Consider the following 19,291-nt stretch of genomic DNA (forward strand, 5'->3'; position numbering starts at 1 on the left):
TCATATTGAACATTATATTAAAATTTTTATTAAAAAAATTAATCTCTTATAACTTTTAATGTCACACTAACTTATATTACAACATAATAACATTTATATATATATTAGTAAAGTAACCTTTATTTTTAATTAGTAAAACAATCATATTGTCTCTAATGTTGGTGTCCACAATAAATTTGTGTAAACCAGGTCCATTTAAGAATTTGTAGGAGAAGTGTTACAAGGAAAAAAAAACCCAAAAATAAATAAATAAATAAAGAAAAAGAATAGAGGATCAAAAGTATTAATTAAACTTTTTCTTTTTAGGGAAGTATTGATTAAACTAGGATGGCTTTTGAGTGGCTACAATAAAATTGTGATAATTGTATTATATCAAATCACAACCTTTTATTTTTATTGACTGATGTAAACCGTTGAATATTTTACCTTTGGGTTTTTCTAAGTTATACCCTTAAGGTATTCGAGTTTCTAAGGTGTACCCATGCTTTTTCAAGTTTTTAAGCTGTGCCCTTCAACTCCTTATCAATACCAAAATGTACCCTTATTAGTTATTTAAAAGTTATTTAAGAGTGTGATTTCGTGGCTTCAGTTTTCATTATTAGGGTTGCGGTGGCTAAGATTTCTTTCTCCTACCATTTCCTTACCTTTTATCATCTTTCTATTAAATTTATAGTTAACTTTAGGTGACGTGGAAGTCCCAATGAGGGTACCATTCATTAATGGTAGTGAGTTGAGGGGCACGACTTAGAAACTTGAAAAAGCATGGGTACACCTTAGAAACTCGAAAACCTTAGGGGTATAGCTTAGAAAAACCCTTTACCTTTTATTTTATTTGTTAAAATATTGAAAAAAAAAATTTTTTTTTTTAAAAAAAAAAAAAAAAAAAAAAAAACTACCACGTTCTTTTTTCAGTTTCTTCTTTGTTTAAGCAACATTTGTTTCCCTTAACTTCTCTTCAATCTTTCTTCATTGTTTTGAAGTGGATACAAATAATTTAATCATCAATTGTACTTTTACAATCCAGTTTTCTATTTAAATTACTTGCAGTTAAAGTATTTTTAAAGACCAAACTATATTGTATGGCTGTATCTTTTCAATATTGCCGCATCAAGCCATCAAGTACCTGTAATCTGTAATCAAGCAAAAAATTAAAGCAATCTTGAATTCAAGCAACTCTATTTGGATGGTTGGACTTGGAGCCAATTGTTATAAACAGATTGAAGAGAAATAATAAAAGGTGATACTGAAAAGAAACTGACAAGAACTTGAATTTTTTTTTCACGAGTACTAAATCCAGTACAAAATAACCTAAATGCAGAAATTAATTAATGATATGAAAATAATAAAATGACTGAAATACCCTTTTTCAAAATGAAAAAACTAATTTGCCATTTCACCAGGTTTTTTGTTTTTACATTTTTTACTTTGCAATTCATTATATTTGCCAATTTTTTTCATTCACAATTTTAGTCACCATTTTTTTTTTTTTTTTTGCAATTCATTTCATTCCACCATTTCCCTTAAATTCTTCAATTTGAGCCCTAGAGACGAAGAAGTCGTTCACCGCTCATAAACCATCCGGTCTTAGGTTTTTTTTTCGTTTAATTTTTTTGTTGAATTGTTATAATTTTTCATTATAATTACCCCGGCTTTGTTTTTCGAGGGTACTAGAGACCCCCAGAAATCTTAGCCGGGGGTATTGGAGACCCCCAGAAATTGTATAATGGGGATGCTAGAGACCTTCAAAAATCTTAGCCGTATAAGATGGAAAATTTATGTTGTTTGATTGTTCATCTATTACAGCACATAATTTTCATACCTCAAAAAAATGTCGTAGTAAACTTCATTATTGTCTAGGAATTTGTATAGTATTGAATACTCCGTATTAAATAGGATACAAGATTGAATACGTTAGAATATGGTTGTAAATTAAACAGTTGAGATGATCATATAGTTAGGAGTGTACATGATTTAATTTTAATCATTTAAAAAAAGTGTAAAGGATTAAGTTAAAAAAAGGACAAAATTGGAATATAATTTTTTTTAAAAAACATAACTTAATTCTGCATTTAGGTAAAATTGTCCTGCATTTAGTACTCCCTTTTTTTTTTAATTTTTTGTTGACAAATTTTTTTAAATATATAAAATAAAAATAAATCATATCAAAGGTACACATTAGTCAATAAAAATGAACACTCATAATTTGATGTAATACAATGGCCACAATTTTATTGTGGCCATTTGAAAACTGTCCGATTAAACTAATACAACTCAAATCGAGTCAAACCCTAGTAATTTCTACAATATCCATCATCACGGTTCACTGGCATAGACAAAGGAAATAATTAAGCATCCATATAGCCCGCAGAAGTAATGAACTCTCCTTCTCAAATTGATAAACTTAAGCAATAATAAAACACATTATTCTATATCATAATATCATGCAACTCCTTTCGTTTGATAAAATATAATACTATAAGAAAGTTCTAATAAAACATAGATAATCTTGAACTAAATGACAATTCAAGAAACTACTGTAGTACTTAATTATCATGATAAACCAACCAATCCTTGTAACAACACCTCTCATTCTCGCTTCCATCCGTGTGATTATCGTCGTAAAGACATCCATGACATTCTTGACGGCTTTGATTAATAACCATAATCTTTTCCTCTTCCTTGTTGTTCTTCAATGGTGCATTATTAGAATCTTGATTCAAACACTTTGCCTCGTCGTTCTTGCTTTCATCCGTACAACTATTTTCGTAACTTTCTTCAAATTCTAGACCACTTTGATCAACCACATTCTTTTCGACTTCTCTTTTCTTCAAGGCGGCATCATCAAGTCTAGAGACAAAGCCATTAATCGTATTTGCGAAATTCTCTACTAGCATATCAAAGGAAGTGAAAGGACAAACGACTTTATCCTCAATACCATTAGTGAAGTAACGCTTAACGTGGTCGTCTACGACTACTTGAGACGTATTGCGTGGAAAGTACAAACTTTGATCACACGACCATAAGTTCCATGACTCTTCCAAGTTTCGATTATAGGGAAATTTCGGTTTAAGATCATCAATCTTCGGTTGAGTTTCGACAAGATCAGATGATGAAGCCATTGTTTTGTTTAAGGTTAAGCTTAAGAGAAAATAATAATATGGTGTAGCTAAGATAATTTGTGAATTGTAATATGGTGTAGCTAAGATAATTTGTTAATTGTAATACGTTTATGCATGATATACATGGGTATATATAATATGCTTTGGGTTTCCTACAAGATTAAGGATTTAACATAATCTGATATTCTATCATCATATATTAATTAAGGAAAGTTTAGTGAGTAATTTTTTTACCAAGTCTTTTATTAAATACGGATAAAATACAAAATACTACGTATCAACTAACCATCTAACGAACCTAGTTTTATTTCTAATATGCTTAAAAAATTTCAATATGAATTTTTATCTTTTAGCTGTAGATATACTTTCTTTAACGATGCAATTTATCTGCATCAACAAGTGCAAGAAATTAAATCTACTACTACACTCCCAGTCTCCAATAATATAAAGTTTATAATATCTAATTAATTTGGATATTATTAATGTATAAGCAATTGGTAAAAATATGTATTATATTATTGGTCCAAACAATGTCTAGGGTTGTTGTATGTAATTTGAGGTTTAGGGGGACTCAATGAGGTGGTTCTAGAGGAATTTTAAAGGGAGGAATGTTAGGCATTTAGAAATGCATAACAAATGGTATTCATGTAATTATGTATATGTACAAACGAATAAATATTCTGATATCATTGGATGATCAAACGATACCATTGAATATACAGTGATACTATATGTGCACATAATGGTATTATATATGCATCGGTTGTACTAAATTTATGCGTAAATAGTACCACTGAGGATTCAATGGTACTATATAAACTTTCAGTGAAACAATCAGCATGTGGTCCCCCATCACGTGATATAATATGACCATAAAATAGGTGTGGTCCACCTACATGCCTCTCTCTTCCTATCTCTCTCCTCTTTTCTCTCTCTACCATGTGTTTTTATAATATTTTAATCAATGTTATGCATTAGTAAATGCATAACTTTCCTCCATTTCTAGTTCCTCGTGGTTCTAGGCTATGTTAATCACTATTTGTTTAAACAAATCTACGCTACATTACTTACTAGGCAATGTATTTCCAAATTTAATATTTCATAATCATTATAATTATAATTTATATACTCTGTATAATATAAAAAATAGAAATAAACAAAGAAAAACCTATTTTGGCTAGACCTAAAAAACATTCAAATTAAGAAATAGGATTTTTGGTATAAGTCCAATTATAGATACAAGCAATCTTTTCGTAAGAGTCGATTAGTAGTGAACAATAAAGATTACAGTAAAATCTAGGCAAGTGAATAGATTGACCTTGAACAACTACTATTAATTACTATAAGCTCGTATTTTATCTTTGTTACCTTTTCTTAACAATGAAAATCTGTTTGGAAGAATTGAGTCAACTACTAGAAGTCTAAAACTGCTAGTTTTCAAGCCAATAACAAATGAATAATAGACTTGTTCCTTATTTAATTGATAAAGAAATTGAATAAAAATTAGAATCTGAACTCAAGCACGAATGAGGGTTTTATTCTAAAAAAATTCAGATCTTTCAAAAAAAAAAAAAAAAAAAAAAAAAAGGTGTCAATATAAGGTCAAAATTTAGTCTGAATTGAAGTTTCACATATCTGTGATTTATACGCTCATTATCAACCCTCTGAATCAACCCTCTGAATCAAAGTTTCACATTATCAATCAGTGAGTTATATGTTCATTACCATTACAAAAAATGGTGCCCAATGAATTTTGGATAACCTTTCCACAGACATGGCATTCCAAATGCTTAATATCATCTCGATATTAATAATGAGGAACAAAACAGCTTGCAATCTAACGTCCATTCTGCAGCCTCCGAGCTGATGGCAAACATATCTGAATTATTCAGAAAAACAGAGCTTCCTTAGAGTTATGGAAGTCCTCCTTTTCTGATCTATTTCTTGTCCTTGCCAAACCTGAAATTCCGGTTTGCGATTTATCTCATGCTTCCAATGATAGCGAGCATCCCCCCACATGATAACTAAAGACCCCGGGGTCAGGTATACAGGGATTTTTGTTGCTAATGGAATTTCTCCATTCCCTTCTTCTGGTGAAAAGTGCATGACACAGGACGACTCCAAAGAGACTATAGCTATCCCGTCTTCAAATCGCATCAGATCAACATGAGCACAGATACCCTGTATGATTCTTAGCATATATTAGACTTTTATACATCAAGAGAATGTAACAAAGTATGTGCCCATGCTTTCACAGCTACAAACTTCGTAAATTCTGTAAAAACTAATAGCATGATGTAATGATGTGAGTAATGTCATCATTAAATTAATTTGCGCAATTCATTTGATGTGGATTAGAAATATGCAAGAATTTGGGCTTATCTTGCTAATAACGTTCTTCATCTAGTTAATTGAAACAGGATTTAATTGAAACAGGATTTGATAAACCAGATTATCATCAATATTGCACCATTACCCATCAACTTCAATTCCCTTCAAAGGAGGGATCAGAATATCTCAAAGAATTGTCAAACCATCATAAGGTGACAAAACTGGGACTGATCACAAGCAAACTAATCAGATAAATCCTGGCACTAAATCATAATAACATGGCCATGTGAATATGAAAGTTAGGCCCAACAAGCATACGAATAATACGAGTGACTGAGTTCACAAAATTACTTTCCATATGGATAAAAGAGGCTTGTTAGTAATCAATAATCAATAAAGCAACATAACCAAATCGCACCTCACCTGGCTGGTATACATTTACAATAAGTTGATCAAAAATTGGATCTCTAGACAGCAACTGAGAAGGCAATACATAGGCCTCACTATCAAGATTCAGATTTTCACTATTTGCTTCCATATCACCAAAACAGACAGCTTCATGTATTTGATCAGAAAGATCAAGTGCCCATAAAGGAAGGTCCCCAAATCTCATTGCCTGCACTGAGAAAGTTATGTTAAATTTTCATCAGTGATTGAGCAGATGTATGGGAAATATGAAGCAAGAAAAAGGCATTTAACAAATAAGACAGAAACACATCACATAAGTTAGCGTGGTTTGCTTCTCCCACTCCTTCCCTTCAGACCATTACAGACATAATATTCTGACTGAAATAGACATTCAAAATTTTCAGAGATCATTATGCTTTCCTAAGACAGTTGATTTCAATATTTCATAGCTTTTAAGCTATTACACATCAAAATTTTACAGTACACTTCTTTGCTTTCAGTGTTCGGATAATTTTAACCAAATAGATTGGGCAACTAACAATGAAGATTCAATTCATTCCTATTCTTTTCTTGGACCTCATACAATTTGACAACAACGATAACAGCAAAAGAAAACACTCAAGAAATCTACTTGCTCAAGTACACTATTCGTCTAATACTCAGCAGTCACAGTCAGTAGATTCCCCCAAACATCAACACAATTCACAAGAAAAATAGTTAACAAAATGAAGCTTTAGAGAGAGAGAGAGAGAGAGAGGAAAAAAAAAACAAAAACAAAAATAAAGGTAAAAAAAGATCCAGGGAGGATAGGCTGAAGGTTCAAAAAAAGAGTTGCTTTGAAGAGCCAGCTTTCTCTTCTACGATTCTACCAGGGTCCAGCCTCGTAGGAAGAAAAGTATTGCCATACATTTCTATTAAAATAAAGCATTTAGAAAAAGAAAAAACTACCAACAGTAAACATCATGGAAGTTGTATGATTTTGGTCTGAAATAGAAAGATGGAGAAATTTGAATAGAGACATACTTCCTCCATTCCATTTAGTTGACAAATTTCTTTAGGCACGTTTGCCAATATGTTATTTCAAAATTAATACTTCGTATCTTCAATCATCAATAAGAAAAAATAATTTTTTACTTGAAAAAAATACAATGACATGAATCTAACAAGACCAAACATAAGTTAAAATGAATTATGTTAATAGTTCCCAAAGTCAAAATGTGTCAACTAAAACAAACGAAGGAAGTATATCTTTTTCAATAGTACACAACTAAACTTATGGATCGGTACCTGGTTGTGACCAGCTTCAGTGAGCCACCCTTCTGCAAACAATTTTATGCTTTAGCAAACATGAAATCAACTGTAACTATAAGAAATTAATAACAACAAAGAGTTATATACTAATCCACCAAACACAATGCATTAGCTATGGCTGAAGGAAAGGCGAGTTAAGGGCCTAAAACATACAATCATGGCAGTGAAAAACTCAAATCTGAATCATGGCATCTATTTCGTCAAAAGAACAGAGCAAATGAAAATTTATAACAGAGTAATTGCTTCTTAATTATAATGTCTCATAAATAATTAGAGCCAACAGATAACTAATGAAATAGACGAAAATATAATGACAAACGAGCTCCACTAATACTTGTTTGAAATGGGTTCGGTACAGACGCTGCATAAATTTGAGCTATAGTAATTGCTTCTTAATTATTGTTTCATAAATAACAAGAGCCAACAAATAACTAATGAAGTAAACGAAAAATTAAATGACCAACAAGCTCCACAAATACTAAGTTGGAATGGGTTCTGTACAGACACTACTTAAATTTGAGCTATGCTCTTTTGATTTAACATTCAGCTAGGTATGATTTATTTCAGTTTGTAGTGAATTTAAATGGTCAGAACAAAAATTGAAAAAAAAAAAAAAAAAAAATTCAAACAGTAATAATGTTCATACTAATTATCAAGTCAATTCAATTTGCATCGAGTCAGTTTCAATCGATGTTAAAATTTTGGTCATCATGTTCACATACAGTTCAGCTTAATTCAGAGAAGGTAATCAGGTACAAGAACAAGACGTTCAACTCAGCTTTGCCAAGCAAAAACACCAAGTGGCTCACTAGAGTTCTCAGAAACAAAGTATCAAACTGTTTTTCTAGTTCATTATGCCTATTCCCCCTTTTGAACTTCAATTTAAATGATACGGTATCACTTTTTCCCTCTTCACTGTTAATTGTTATGCTACTTGAACTTGGAGACAGGATTCTACAATAAAACTTCAGGAAACATTAGAATTTGGCATAGAAAACAAAAAACAATCAAAGAGAACTTCAAGCACTAGACAATGGGCTTGTTTGGTACTCCATCCATCCCTTATAGTTTGCCCAATATTTCATTAAAGGTACCCCCTAAGAGATTGCTCCATTTCTGTTTTAGATTAAAGGGACCACAAGTTTAATCTCACGTAAAATACAATTGACTCCACCACTTTTGTCTCTTTTTAATTGCACTCACCCAAAAATTAACAAAGAAGAAAATAGCTACGGAGCAAAGCAGACAAACAATTGGGGGCGAAGGAATAATAGACTTTTTGTCATTTTTTATTTTTTATGTGGTGAAATAATCAAAAGGTATGTTTGATAATTAGTTTCTTAGTTGGGTTTTGCTTTATAATCAAATTGAAAGGCTGATTGGGGCTCTAATTGATCATAGGTAGGATATTATGCACATTATCAACAACTAATTTTACCAATCAAATTTGTGAAAAAACAACCATTAAAATCCCGATTTAAATCTTAGAATATTATAATTTTACGATTCATGTATATCATACGATTCGATTTACGATTCTATCCGATTTTACATATTTTTCTTAACTAGCGAAATCCTTACAAGTAAAAAACATGTTTATATAGGTTTTTATAAATAAATATTGTCAAGTATAGGGGTGAAACAAACTCGGTTTAAAACCGAACCAAACCGAAAACCAAACCGAATAAGAAATTTGGTTTGGTTTTTTTTGGAAGTGGTTCGGTTTCGGTTTTTAAAAAAAAAAAATCGGTGTGTGGTTCGGTTTCGGTTTGCAAAATTAAAAACCGAACAAAACCGAACCACACCGAAATATAGGCCCAAACTAAAAAAAACCCTAGCCCAACATATTTTTACCCTTAGTATATATAGGAAAAAACCCTAATCCCCCCTCTCATTTCTCTGAGTTCCCCCTCTCTCTCCTCTTCTCCGCCCTCTCTCTCCTCTTCTCAATCTCACTCTCTCTCCTTTCGTCTACATCTCTTCTTTCTTCCACCCTTTCTCCACTTTCACTCCCATCTCCTCTTTTCCCCACTCGCCCGCATCACCATCAACTAAGGTTTCAAGGTTTTTCGAACTCCATAAGGGCATAAACTATGGTTTTTCATTTCGTACAACATCAATTAAAGGGTTTCCATGTCAAATTCGACCATGAAAACTCTAGATCTAGAGTTTTCATGGTCGAATTTGACCTTTAAAACCCAAAATCGACGTTTTTTGGTGTAATGTGAGGACGTGAGGTAGTTCTTTTTTATTTCGTTTAATTTAATTTGGTTTAAGTTTTGTTTTTCTACATTATTTTTATGGTGGTTTGTGATTGAATTGTGATTTGTGGTGGGTGCGTAATTGCGGATCTAGGCTAGGGGTGTGGTTTTGTTTGGTTCGGTTTTGATTGGTGTGGTTTGGTTCGTTTTTTTTTTTTGCTAAATTTGATGTTTATTTTCTTTGATAGGAAAATTCGGTGCGGTTTGGTTTTTTTTTAGAAAACCGAAATTTAGGTGGTTTGGTATGGTTCGGTTTCAAAATTAAAGTGGTGCGGTGTGGTTTCCAAAATCTAGAAACCGAAATATGGTGGTTCGGTTTGGGCAAAAAACCAAACCGAAAACCGAACTTTCACCCCTAGTCAAGTATTGATTGCTTAATGGTTAAATAATTATTATCTATCAATAATTAGGTTTCAAACTCATAATTTCAATATATTTAATTAAATTTATATTTAACGTCATGATTATGCATGTCGGTAGAATCTTACGATTCTACGATTCGATTTTACTATTCGATTCTGATAGCCCCTTTTGATTCAAAGTAAAATCCCGATTTTAATAACTTTGCATACAATAGACTTAAACAACAAACACTAACACTAACACCAACTTGTCAAACAAGCCAAGTGAACTAGCCAGCGGCACACATAGAGCAACTACTCATAGCTATTAAGAACTAGCCAGCCAATTGTATTTTCCCAAATGCTCAATAGCACATCCTACATCCCTATCTCAATATCAAAGGTTTGTAATCCCATACGAAATCATTTTTTCTTAACAGAAAAGCCATTTCTTTGAAGAGAAACTGGTACCCGTATGTTTCACAATCAATTCGATCCATTGAATTTCACAAACCCAACAATGTTCTATAAAACTTTCATCATCAATGTAGGAATCAACAATTAAACAAAATATCAAACTACCCAATCCTTTCTTACATATCAAAAATTGAAATCCACAAAGCTGATTCTATCATTGCAAACTTAACCAACGACAATCACAAACACAAGGTAGATATAGCTTCCTTCCAACTAAAAGGGTACCAAAAAGACACCCATAAAATTCACATTTGTTTCGAATCTTCGGTCTCTCACAAACCTATAATGTTCTGTAGCATTCCCATCACCATTGAAGGAACCTTAAGCTCTACAACATCAAGATATAATCTCAAACTACCCAATTCATTCTAAATTTTGGCAATTCGAAACCTAATAATCTAAATTCAACAAAATCAATAATATAACCAAAATTAAGCTAAAAAAAACCGAAAGTTTGAGAAGAAATTACCAGTATGAATGGAAGAAAGAAGAGAAGATTGTTGTTGAGAAGAAAGAAAACCTCTGCAAAACCATAAACCCTTGATTGGAGCAATGCGTTCCCAAATAAAACTAGGGTTTGTTATTGATTGTGAGAGAAGAAGAGCGTGTTCTTCAGTGTCAGAATCTGAAGATGATGATCCTCCAAACACTTGTTTAAGCAGATTTTTCTGATTGTCTTCCTCCATAGCAACGCGCCAACGCCGTGCACTTGTTCAGTTGTTTGAGAACTACTCTCAAGTTATAAGTATGGTGCTCCTTGGGTACCATACTATGACCTTGTTCTTTTGAGCTTCTGGGCCGAGCAGAATAGAGCAGATTAAAATTTCAGGAGAGCAGAATTCATATGATGGAGGTATACATATATATATATAGTACAATAATTGATAGAGTTTGCTTGGAGAATAATAAACCCTAAACTTCTAGAGTGATATAAGATGGACATCCACAAATATGTTTAGATAAGAATAAATCATATATCTAGAATATTCCGGAATGATATAAGGAGCATAATGGTCATCCACACAATATTTCATTACACTCCCCCTTGGATGTCCATTATCGAAGACTGTGTCTCGTTAAAACCTTATTAGGAAAAACCCGATGGGATAAAAACCTAATGAAGGAAAAGGAGTACAACATTCTTCGTAATACGCTTGAGATGTCGCCTCATTAAAAACCTTACCAGGAAAAACCAATGTGGGACAAAACCATGGTCAAGGGAAAAAGAGTGCAGCGCGTATTTTCTCCCCCTGATGAATACATAACTTGAGATCTTCTAGTGCCGCAACAATGAATCCAATATGTTTGGATATCTTTTCATATGTAGTAAGTAATATATCATACGTTGATCTTCGAATCTCCTAAGCTGAAGTTGCATCTTCAATTCTTCAAGTCTTCATGTGAACATGTGAAGTGTCTTCATTTCACCATACATGTGTTTATCTCTAATATCACCATTCCAAATCACTATTTAATAGTTGATTAAAAAGGTTAAACTCATGCGGTTATGACTTCTTCTAGAAGTCGTTAATAATAAATATTGGTGATCATTATTTGATTTAACATTCATTAATAATAATTTGATGACAAAACTTGATAATATTAATGTCATTCTTCAATCTCATATGAATTATAATATAACATATGTACTTATGTACACTAATCATGGTTCTTCTGGACCATGAGAAAACATTCTCGCGCATAAGTATTCCATTTATATTATTTAGATGTTTCATGATTGACAGGATAGTTCTCTTGTAAATACAAATAGTAAATCTTAGTAACTCTCATATGCTCAAACTTCAGGTTGAGATGTCAATAATGTAGTCACATAGACTTTTCAAGAGTTTGATAATAATTGCAATATTCAAGACATAAAAATTTGTAGGGTTGGGCATTTAATAGGTCGTATATAAGTTCTTCAGGAACTCCTTATACATGATTCATAACATGTTATTAAATAAGTGTCATCAATAATTTCAATACAATTATAAGCCCATTGGAATATAAATATCTCTTTCTAATTTTTCATTAAAGTTGTAAATATGTCTTACTATATTTTGAATGAACATTCACATACACCACGGTCATTGTAAGAAATTAATCCATGCAATATGAGATATATAAAACATGGTAACATATAAACAAATTATACAATGAGTAATGCATCTAACTTCCTACATATGCAATAAACCATTAACTTATGATTCACATACACATGAATTTAAGACTCAAAATGATGCAAGACACTGTACATTGTGGATTTAAAATTCCATATTTCATTGGACTTCGAGTCCATGATAAACTTATGATCATTATCATTATGTCGACATCAAAATTACATATATTTCAGATCCCTTATTTATTAGTCCATTCCATTATGCATATGCATATTATTCATCGGTTCCATTATGTACCGGTATCATAAATTCCTTGAACTTACATTCCGCATGCTATTTTACTATGATATCTGAATACATTTCTCATTTGTACCATCATAACTTTTCTTACATCATAGGCTATCTATTATAATAATTCAGATATCTATACCACTTTTAGGGTATTTCATACACTATGGTATTTATATACTATTACACAATTAGTGTCAACTGCACTATCTTGCTAAATATCATATCTATTAAACATATATCTTTATTTTGGAACCGATCATATACATCCTACACTTCAGGTGTAGTGATTCAAGTACAATTGGCAAGATTTTATCTCAATGTATACACATAATTAATATGACCAAAATGTATCTTCAACGCTATGCAACATGAGTCATAACTGAATACAAATCAAATCATAAATGTGCAACATATCTTGATAATATATATACAAAAGTTGGCATATATATAACTTTTCAAACTACCATTATAGGGATCATAAATATTCTTTATTTATTTAATTTTTTTTCGATTTTCCCAACTTTTGCTATTTCTTCTCCCCCTAAGTTGGTAAAATATCTCTTTTATAGGGGCGTCTAATTCTATACCAACTTAGTATATAAATTTGCATTAAAATTCATTTCATTGAGAGGATCACAATCAAATTTTATCTCTTTTGGAGAACAATTTCGATGAAGAATCATTTATTCATTAACTTTATATTTCATGTGTATTTATTATTAAATTTTCAATAATATTTTCTCTTCTGGAGATCAATGTCAATGGGGAGACATATGTTGTGCAGTTGTACGTTTTTCTTTATTCTCCTATTTCATATGTGTTGACATATAATAGCCCTAATCAAAAGAATTGTTATACAAGCATAAATCACTTGCTCGTAATTCTAGTAGGTGATGATCTTCTGGATCTTTAAAGACTTAAATATTGTATTTGGTGAGCTTCATATCACTTGATAGTTAACAATAATATATAAGTTATTTTAGTGAACTTCTGGTCAGCCATTACTCATTTATATAAAAAAATTTAAAACATATTAAATCTTGAAATATTCATCAATACAAATCCAAATATAACTCACAATCCAAATATAACTCAATCTCAATGTTATGTCTTGCCATTCAATTCATTTTATATATTTAACATTGAGAAAGCGTCAGCACATTATCAAATGAAACTTCAGGTTTCCATAACGGGTAATTATTATTAAACCCGGATGACTTAATTTAATTATCACATCCAATAACTTCTCTAAATTTGAACTCTGGTCAGTTTTCAACACTAGTGATCACTTTATTAAACTTACTATGTGCATGGCCATGAATGTGATGTGATATTAGAACACCAACATGTGTTTCTTTATACAATTGACAAGACAATTAACTAATTAATATTTTATCTAATAATTACTTATATATACTCTGCTGGAGTTTTGACTATAATCTTGATACATGTTAATCTTGTTGGACATTTCATACTCTTTTGGAGTCTTTTACATAATCATGGAACATATGAATCTTACTAAAAGTGATTTTATTCTAAAAATGTAATGAGATTTATCATTTCCTCAAATTTATCATCATTGTCAATAGATGCTCCATTCCTTTTCCAAAAGTTCTTATATTTTAACTCTATTAGACTGCAACGCTTCAGACGTGCTTTAGGTTCATTAGTAACCGATATTGTCCTTCTGGGACAATAGTTTAATTGGAGCATTTGTAATTAGTATATGATCAATCATTTATATCCATCTTCAAGATGGTATCATTTAAAAATATTTAAATAATATGCATGTGGTCACTTCTATTAAGTAAATAGTTAATATTTGAGTTAATGTATATTCCAAACTGACCATCAATATATTTTATTATTTATATGCAAGAATTACATACAATCTCCCCCTAATCCTTGCATATAGGGGTATGGAATGAATCAATCCAACAACCTTTAAAATCCTTTGGCAATGTCATGTATCAAGTAACGTGTTCCTTTTAGCAAAAACATGCTTATATAAAATTATACTTATAGAACACTTATCATGTTCCTCATGCCCAATTACATTCATCTTAAAAAAAAACGAAACCTCTTATATTTATGGGCTTCTTGGTCCAATAGTTAATATGTAATCATCTTTGCAATTCTAATTAAGCATTTCAATGATTTGTAATTATTAAAACATAATGAAAATATGCTTCCTTTTATTCACATGAACTCTCATTGACTTATGGAGTGAATAAATATAGTAATTTATGTATCTTCAATACTCACTTAGAGTTCAATACCTAAAATACATTCAAAACCTTTTGTAAATTCTTTCTCATGGAATTGTAGTGTCTATATATAGGCGCATTAGTATCGTGGATGCTTTTTAGCAACATACTTTATTAGAAAGTAATAGAATTTTCTAGGTCATATACGTATCTTTATGTCATTTTTAGGGTTTTAAAACCTTTATAAATTTAAGGAACTTCAGGTCCATATATATGTGTAAGTATTTCATGTTTAATTTATTCATTATTCTTATAATCCAATTCAACTTCATGTATATATGTATATAAACAAAATCAATCATACGCAAATTAACATTAACACATTCACGTTAGTGGAAAACCACATGGTTCATATCATACTTGAAATATAAAAACATAATTCAATACATAAGTTATAAATAGTTTCACATGTGTCTTAGGCTTACTTCGTACAATTTACAAACATTCAAGGCATTAGACATAGGATTTCACAAACAAATTATATGGGTAAATAATTGCTAAATCAAACCTTTCATATTTGCTATGAAGCATAGAGAAATAACCAAACTCATTTACGAATAGGAAAAGTAATGCCAAAATCTAGCAAATATATGTAATACAAGTTCATGAAAACCATACGTTCATAAAATTAACACCAATAATAATTCTAAATACCCTTTTAGATTCAAACTAAACAAAACTCATAGTCAAAACAAAACTACTAATTAGTTATTTTCTGCATAAAATCCAACTATTCCCAAATTGCTCATTGAACTCTAGGAATAATAAAAATACGAAAATTTGGGAAACAATATAAACATATTATGTAAAGGTTTAAAATTAACAATAACAGGATAGTTGTGAATGAACTTTCCTGATATCAAAATCTTTCCCACTACAAAAACCAGCCTTATCGTCAAATTCATGATGTCAACGTCATCTGCTAGCCTGTAACTCATGAAAACGTCAATGAAAAGAAAATAAAATATATCAATAATTCAAGATAAACAAACCAATGCAACCGAAAAATAATACGAGAGTTCTTTGTAATTAAATAAAGCAGCACTACCATTAACATTCCAAATTATTAATACCGTGAGACTACTTGTACTAGTCCCAAATTAATTAATGAGGATTGAGAATGATATGACATTCTTGAAACGTGTGATTTCATTATTAAAAGATCAAAACCCATGATCAAGATTAATCTCCTTCTAATTTCTTCCCAAAATGCAACACAACAAGATAATAATGAGTATAATTTAGCACATTCAGTATACAACGAATTAATCATTAACCTAAGAAATCAACAATAAAATTTACATATTGATTAGAGCTTTGGTGTTGATAACATGTTGTAAAATAAGGAGAAATATAAAGATTGAGAGGGAATTGAAATGTGTATTCTACTTGTCTTTCATATGATGGAGGTATACATATATATATAGTACAATAATTGATAGAGTTTGCTTGTAGAATAATAAACCCTAAACTGTAGAAAGTTCTAGAGTGATACAAGATGAACATCCACAAATATGTTTAGATAAGAATAAATCATATATCTTGAATATTCCGGAATGATATAAGGAACATAATGGTCATCCACACGATATTTCATAACAATATTATTATTATTAGTAATATATATTAATGTTATTATTATTAATTTTTTATTATTATTATTATTATTATTATTATTAATGTTATTATTATTATTAATACTATTATTAATGTTATTATTATTTATGTTGTTGTCATTATTATTATTATTATTATTATTATTATTATTATTATTATTATTACTATTATTATTATTATTATTATTATTATTATTAGTATTAGTATTATTATTAGTATTAGTATTAGTATTATATATTAATGTTTTTGTTGTTATTATGTATGTATGTATGTATACCATATTTAACATATGTTAATAGTAGAAACATATGTCAATGAACTAACAATCAATACCAACATACATAAAATGTTTCTACAAATTGTGATTATAACATCAAATGTTTATAAAAGAAATTGTTATTAATTGTTATTATTATTATTTAATTTTTTGAAAGCAGAATTGTTATAATTATTAGAAATTATTAATTAATAATATTATTAAATATTAATTCTTAATAGTTTGAATTATTAAATATTAATAATGATAAATATTATTATTAATTATTATTATGATTAATAAATATTAATTATTTTTAATATTTATAATTATTATAATTATTTTTAATATTAATAATTATTATAATTATTCAAAATAATAAATTATTATCATCAACAATATTAATTATTATTATTACTGAATATTAATTATTATTATTGTTATTATTAATTATTATTTAAAAATAGAGCAGAGCAGAGCAGAGAAAAGAAGAGCAGATTTCTTTTGAGCAGAGCAGATTTGATTTGAGCAGAGCAGGGCTCAGCAGAGCAGAGCAAAGCAAAGCAGAATAGAGCAGAGTAGTTCTAAAGAACGGGGCCTACCATATTCTTCATGTTACGGAGAATTATGTTAAGATCATGTATTAATTTACAAAAACATTATGCTTCAAAAAAATTTTACAAAAATATTAGAGTTATTTTGAAAAAACCTTATTTTATTTTACAACACACGTGCTATTTTTTTAATTTTGAATTGTGTTTGTTCCTTCCTTTTTTTTTTTTTGTTTTTTTTTTGGAGACATTGTATTATTTTTTTCTTGTTATATATTGGAAAAATTGTTAAAATAATACAAATTTTAAGCAGTCCGTTAAAAATGAGTCAATCATTTAATTATATTTGAATAATACAAACTTTGTGAGGTTTCCGCTTTAAACAAGTAATTTTACCTACAACATATTTGGCCGATTAATTTTTTAAATTATCTTACTTATTTGACATTTTAAAAAAAATAATACAACATATAACATGTTCAACAAGTAACTAATAGTTTTAAAGCGAATACCCCTCAAAGTTTGTATTATTCACAATTGATTAAAAGTTTGACTTATTTTTGGCGGGCTGCTCAAAGTTTGTATTATTTTTGACAATTTTTTCATATATCTTTTTGTTAATTTCTTTAGATATATATTGCTTATTTTAAGTTTTAACTTTATGTTATTATTTCAATTCTATTGTTATCAATTTAAAACTTGTGTTATTTTTATCTCTTTGTTATCTTGTATAAAAATTGTGTTACTTTGGATTGAACCTTATATTATTTCCCTTATACCTTTTATAATATTTTGTTTAAACATAATTTACATCAATAAATATCTAAATAATTACTGAGAAAAACAGTGAAAGAATTCATGAAGGCTGAAAATAAAGTGAATAAATAAAACCGAAATATTAGTAGAGATGAATATGGTGAACATAACATACAATATAATAATATACTCCCTCCGTTTTTAAATACTTGCTCCATTTCTCCATGCGCGGAGTTTTAGGAGAAATTGGAAAAAGTAATAAAATATGGAGGTAGTGGGGTAGTTAAGATATAAAAAATTGTAAAAAGAAAAAAATAGTGGAGGAATAGGAGGAGAGAGAATATTATGTTGGGTCCACTAAATGTGAAAAATAAATTAAATATTGTAAAAGCTTTTCAAAAAAGGAAATGGAGCAAGTATTTAAAAACTGCCGAAAAAGAAAAGTGGAACAAGTATTTAAAAACGGTGGGAGTAACAATAAGTTTCGTACCTAATAACATAATGTTTGATCATACAGAGTAGCATAATGCATTAAATAAAGTAACATCCATCTGTTTACTATAGTTAATCTGTATAGTAAAATGATTAATGATGATATTGATGAACTACGTAATAATAAACTGCATAATAAAATAACATTATATACATTATTAAATAATATAATAAACTCTTAAAATAGCATGAAACAATAACAACCTGGAGTACAAAGACCATCGTACTCCAAGAGCACAAAAGAAATTGCCCTTGTTTGACACCCGTGCGCATCAATTTGTTGCCCAAAAATGGTTTTGTCTTAAAGCTATAGGGCATGTTCGACTTGTTACTAGCTTACTACTACATCTAACGCTACCAATAGAAAATGATTTTGACACACCTTTGATTGATTATAGCATGAAGCACGCAAACTTTATCAAACACTTAAAAAGAAATATATTGTACACAAATAGTAGAAATATCTCAAAGGGGCACACTAGTCTTTTTCTTCAAAAGTGAGTTATTTATGTCATTTCATCTAGGGGTGAGAATGGGACGGGTACCCAAACCCGTTTTGTTAGTACTAACGGTTTGGGTACCCGATAACAAAAATCCCTAAAAGTGATATCCATAACCCGATCTGTTAAAATCACTGAAATTATATTTATTGATTTTCTATTATATTTCTTCTTTAAGTTACTTACTTTTATT

At 29.8% G+C, this 19,291-nt stretch overlaps 1 protein-coding gene across 3 annotated transcripts; it reads right to left on the minus strand.

Annotated features, from left to right (window-relative positions):
* Positions 1-4,599: 4,599 nt before the first annotated feature.
* On the minus strand, positions 4,600-10,965 carry LOC145615175 (uncharacterized). Of its 3 annotated transcripts, XM_081670255.1 has the most exons (5): positions 10,718-10,965; positions 7,146-7,177; positions 5,869-6,066; positions 4,994-5,300; positions 4,788-4,844 (listed from the first exon to the last, which is right to left on the minus strand). In XM_081670255.1, the coding sequence occupies exons 1-4, from the start codon at positions 10,932-10,934 to the stop codon at positions 5,004-5,006; spliced, it is 744 nt and encodes a 247-aa protein (XP_081526381.1). In that variant the 5' UTR covers positions 10,935-10,965; the 3' UTR covers positions 4,788-4,844; positions 4,994-5,003. The 3 variants fall into 3 exon arrangements, with proteins under 3 accessions (XP_081526373.1, XP_081526387.1, XP_081526381.1); XM_081670247.1 differs by having other exon boundaries at positions 4,600-5,300; XM_081670261.1 differs by lacking the exon at positions 7,146-7,177 and having other exon boundaries at positions 4,600-5,300; positions 5,869-6,071.
* Between the last annotated feature and the right edge of the window lie 8,326 nt (positions 10,966-19,291).

This window comes from Chenopodium album, chromosome 3 (assembly GCF_948465745.1).
Source record: "Chenopodium album chromosome 3, dcCheAlbu1.1, whole genome shotgun sequence".
Classification (NCBI taxonomy): domain Eukaryota; kingdom Viridiplantae; phylum Streptophyta; class Magnoliopsida; order Caryophyllales; family Amaranthaceae; genus Chenopodium; species Chenopodium album.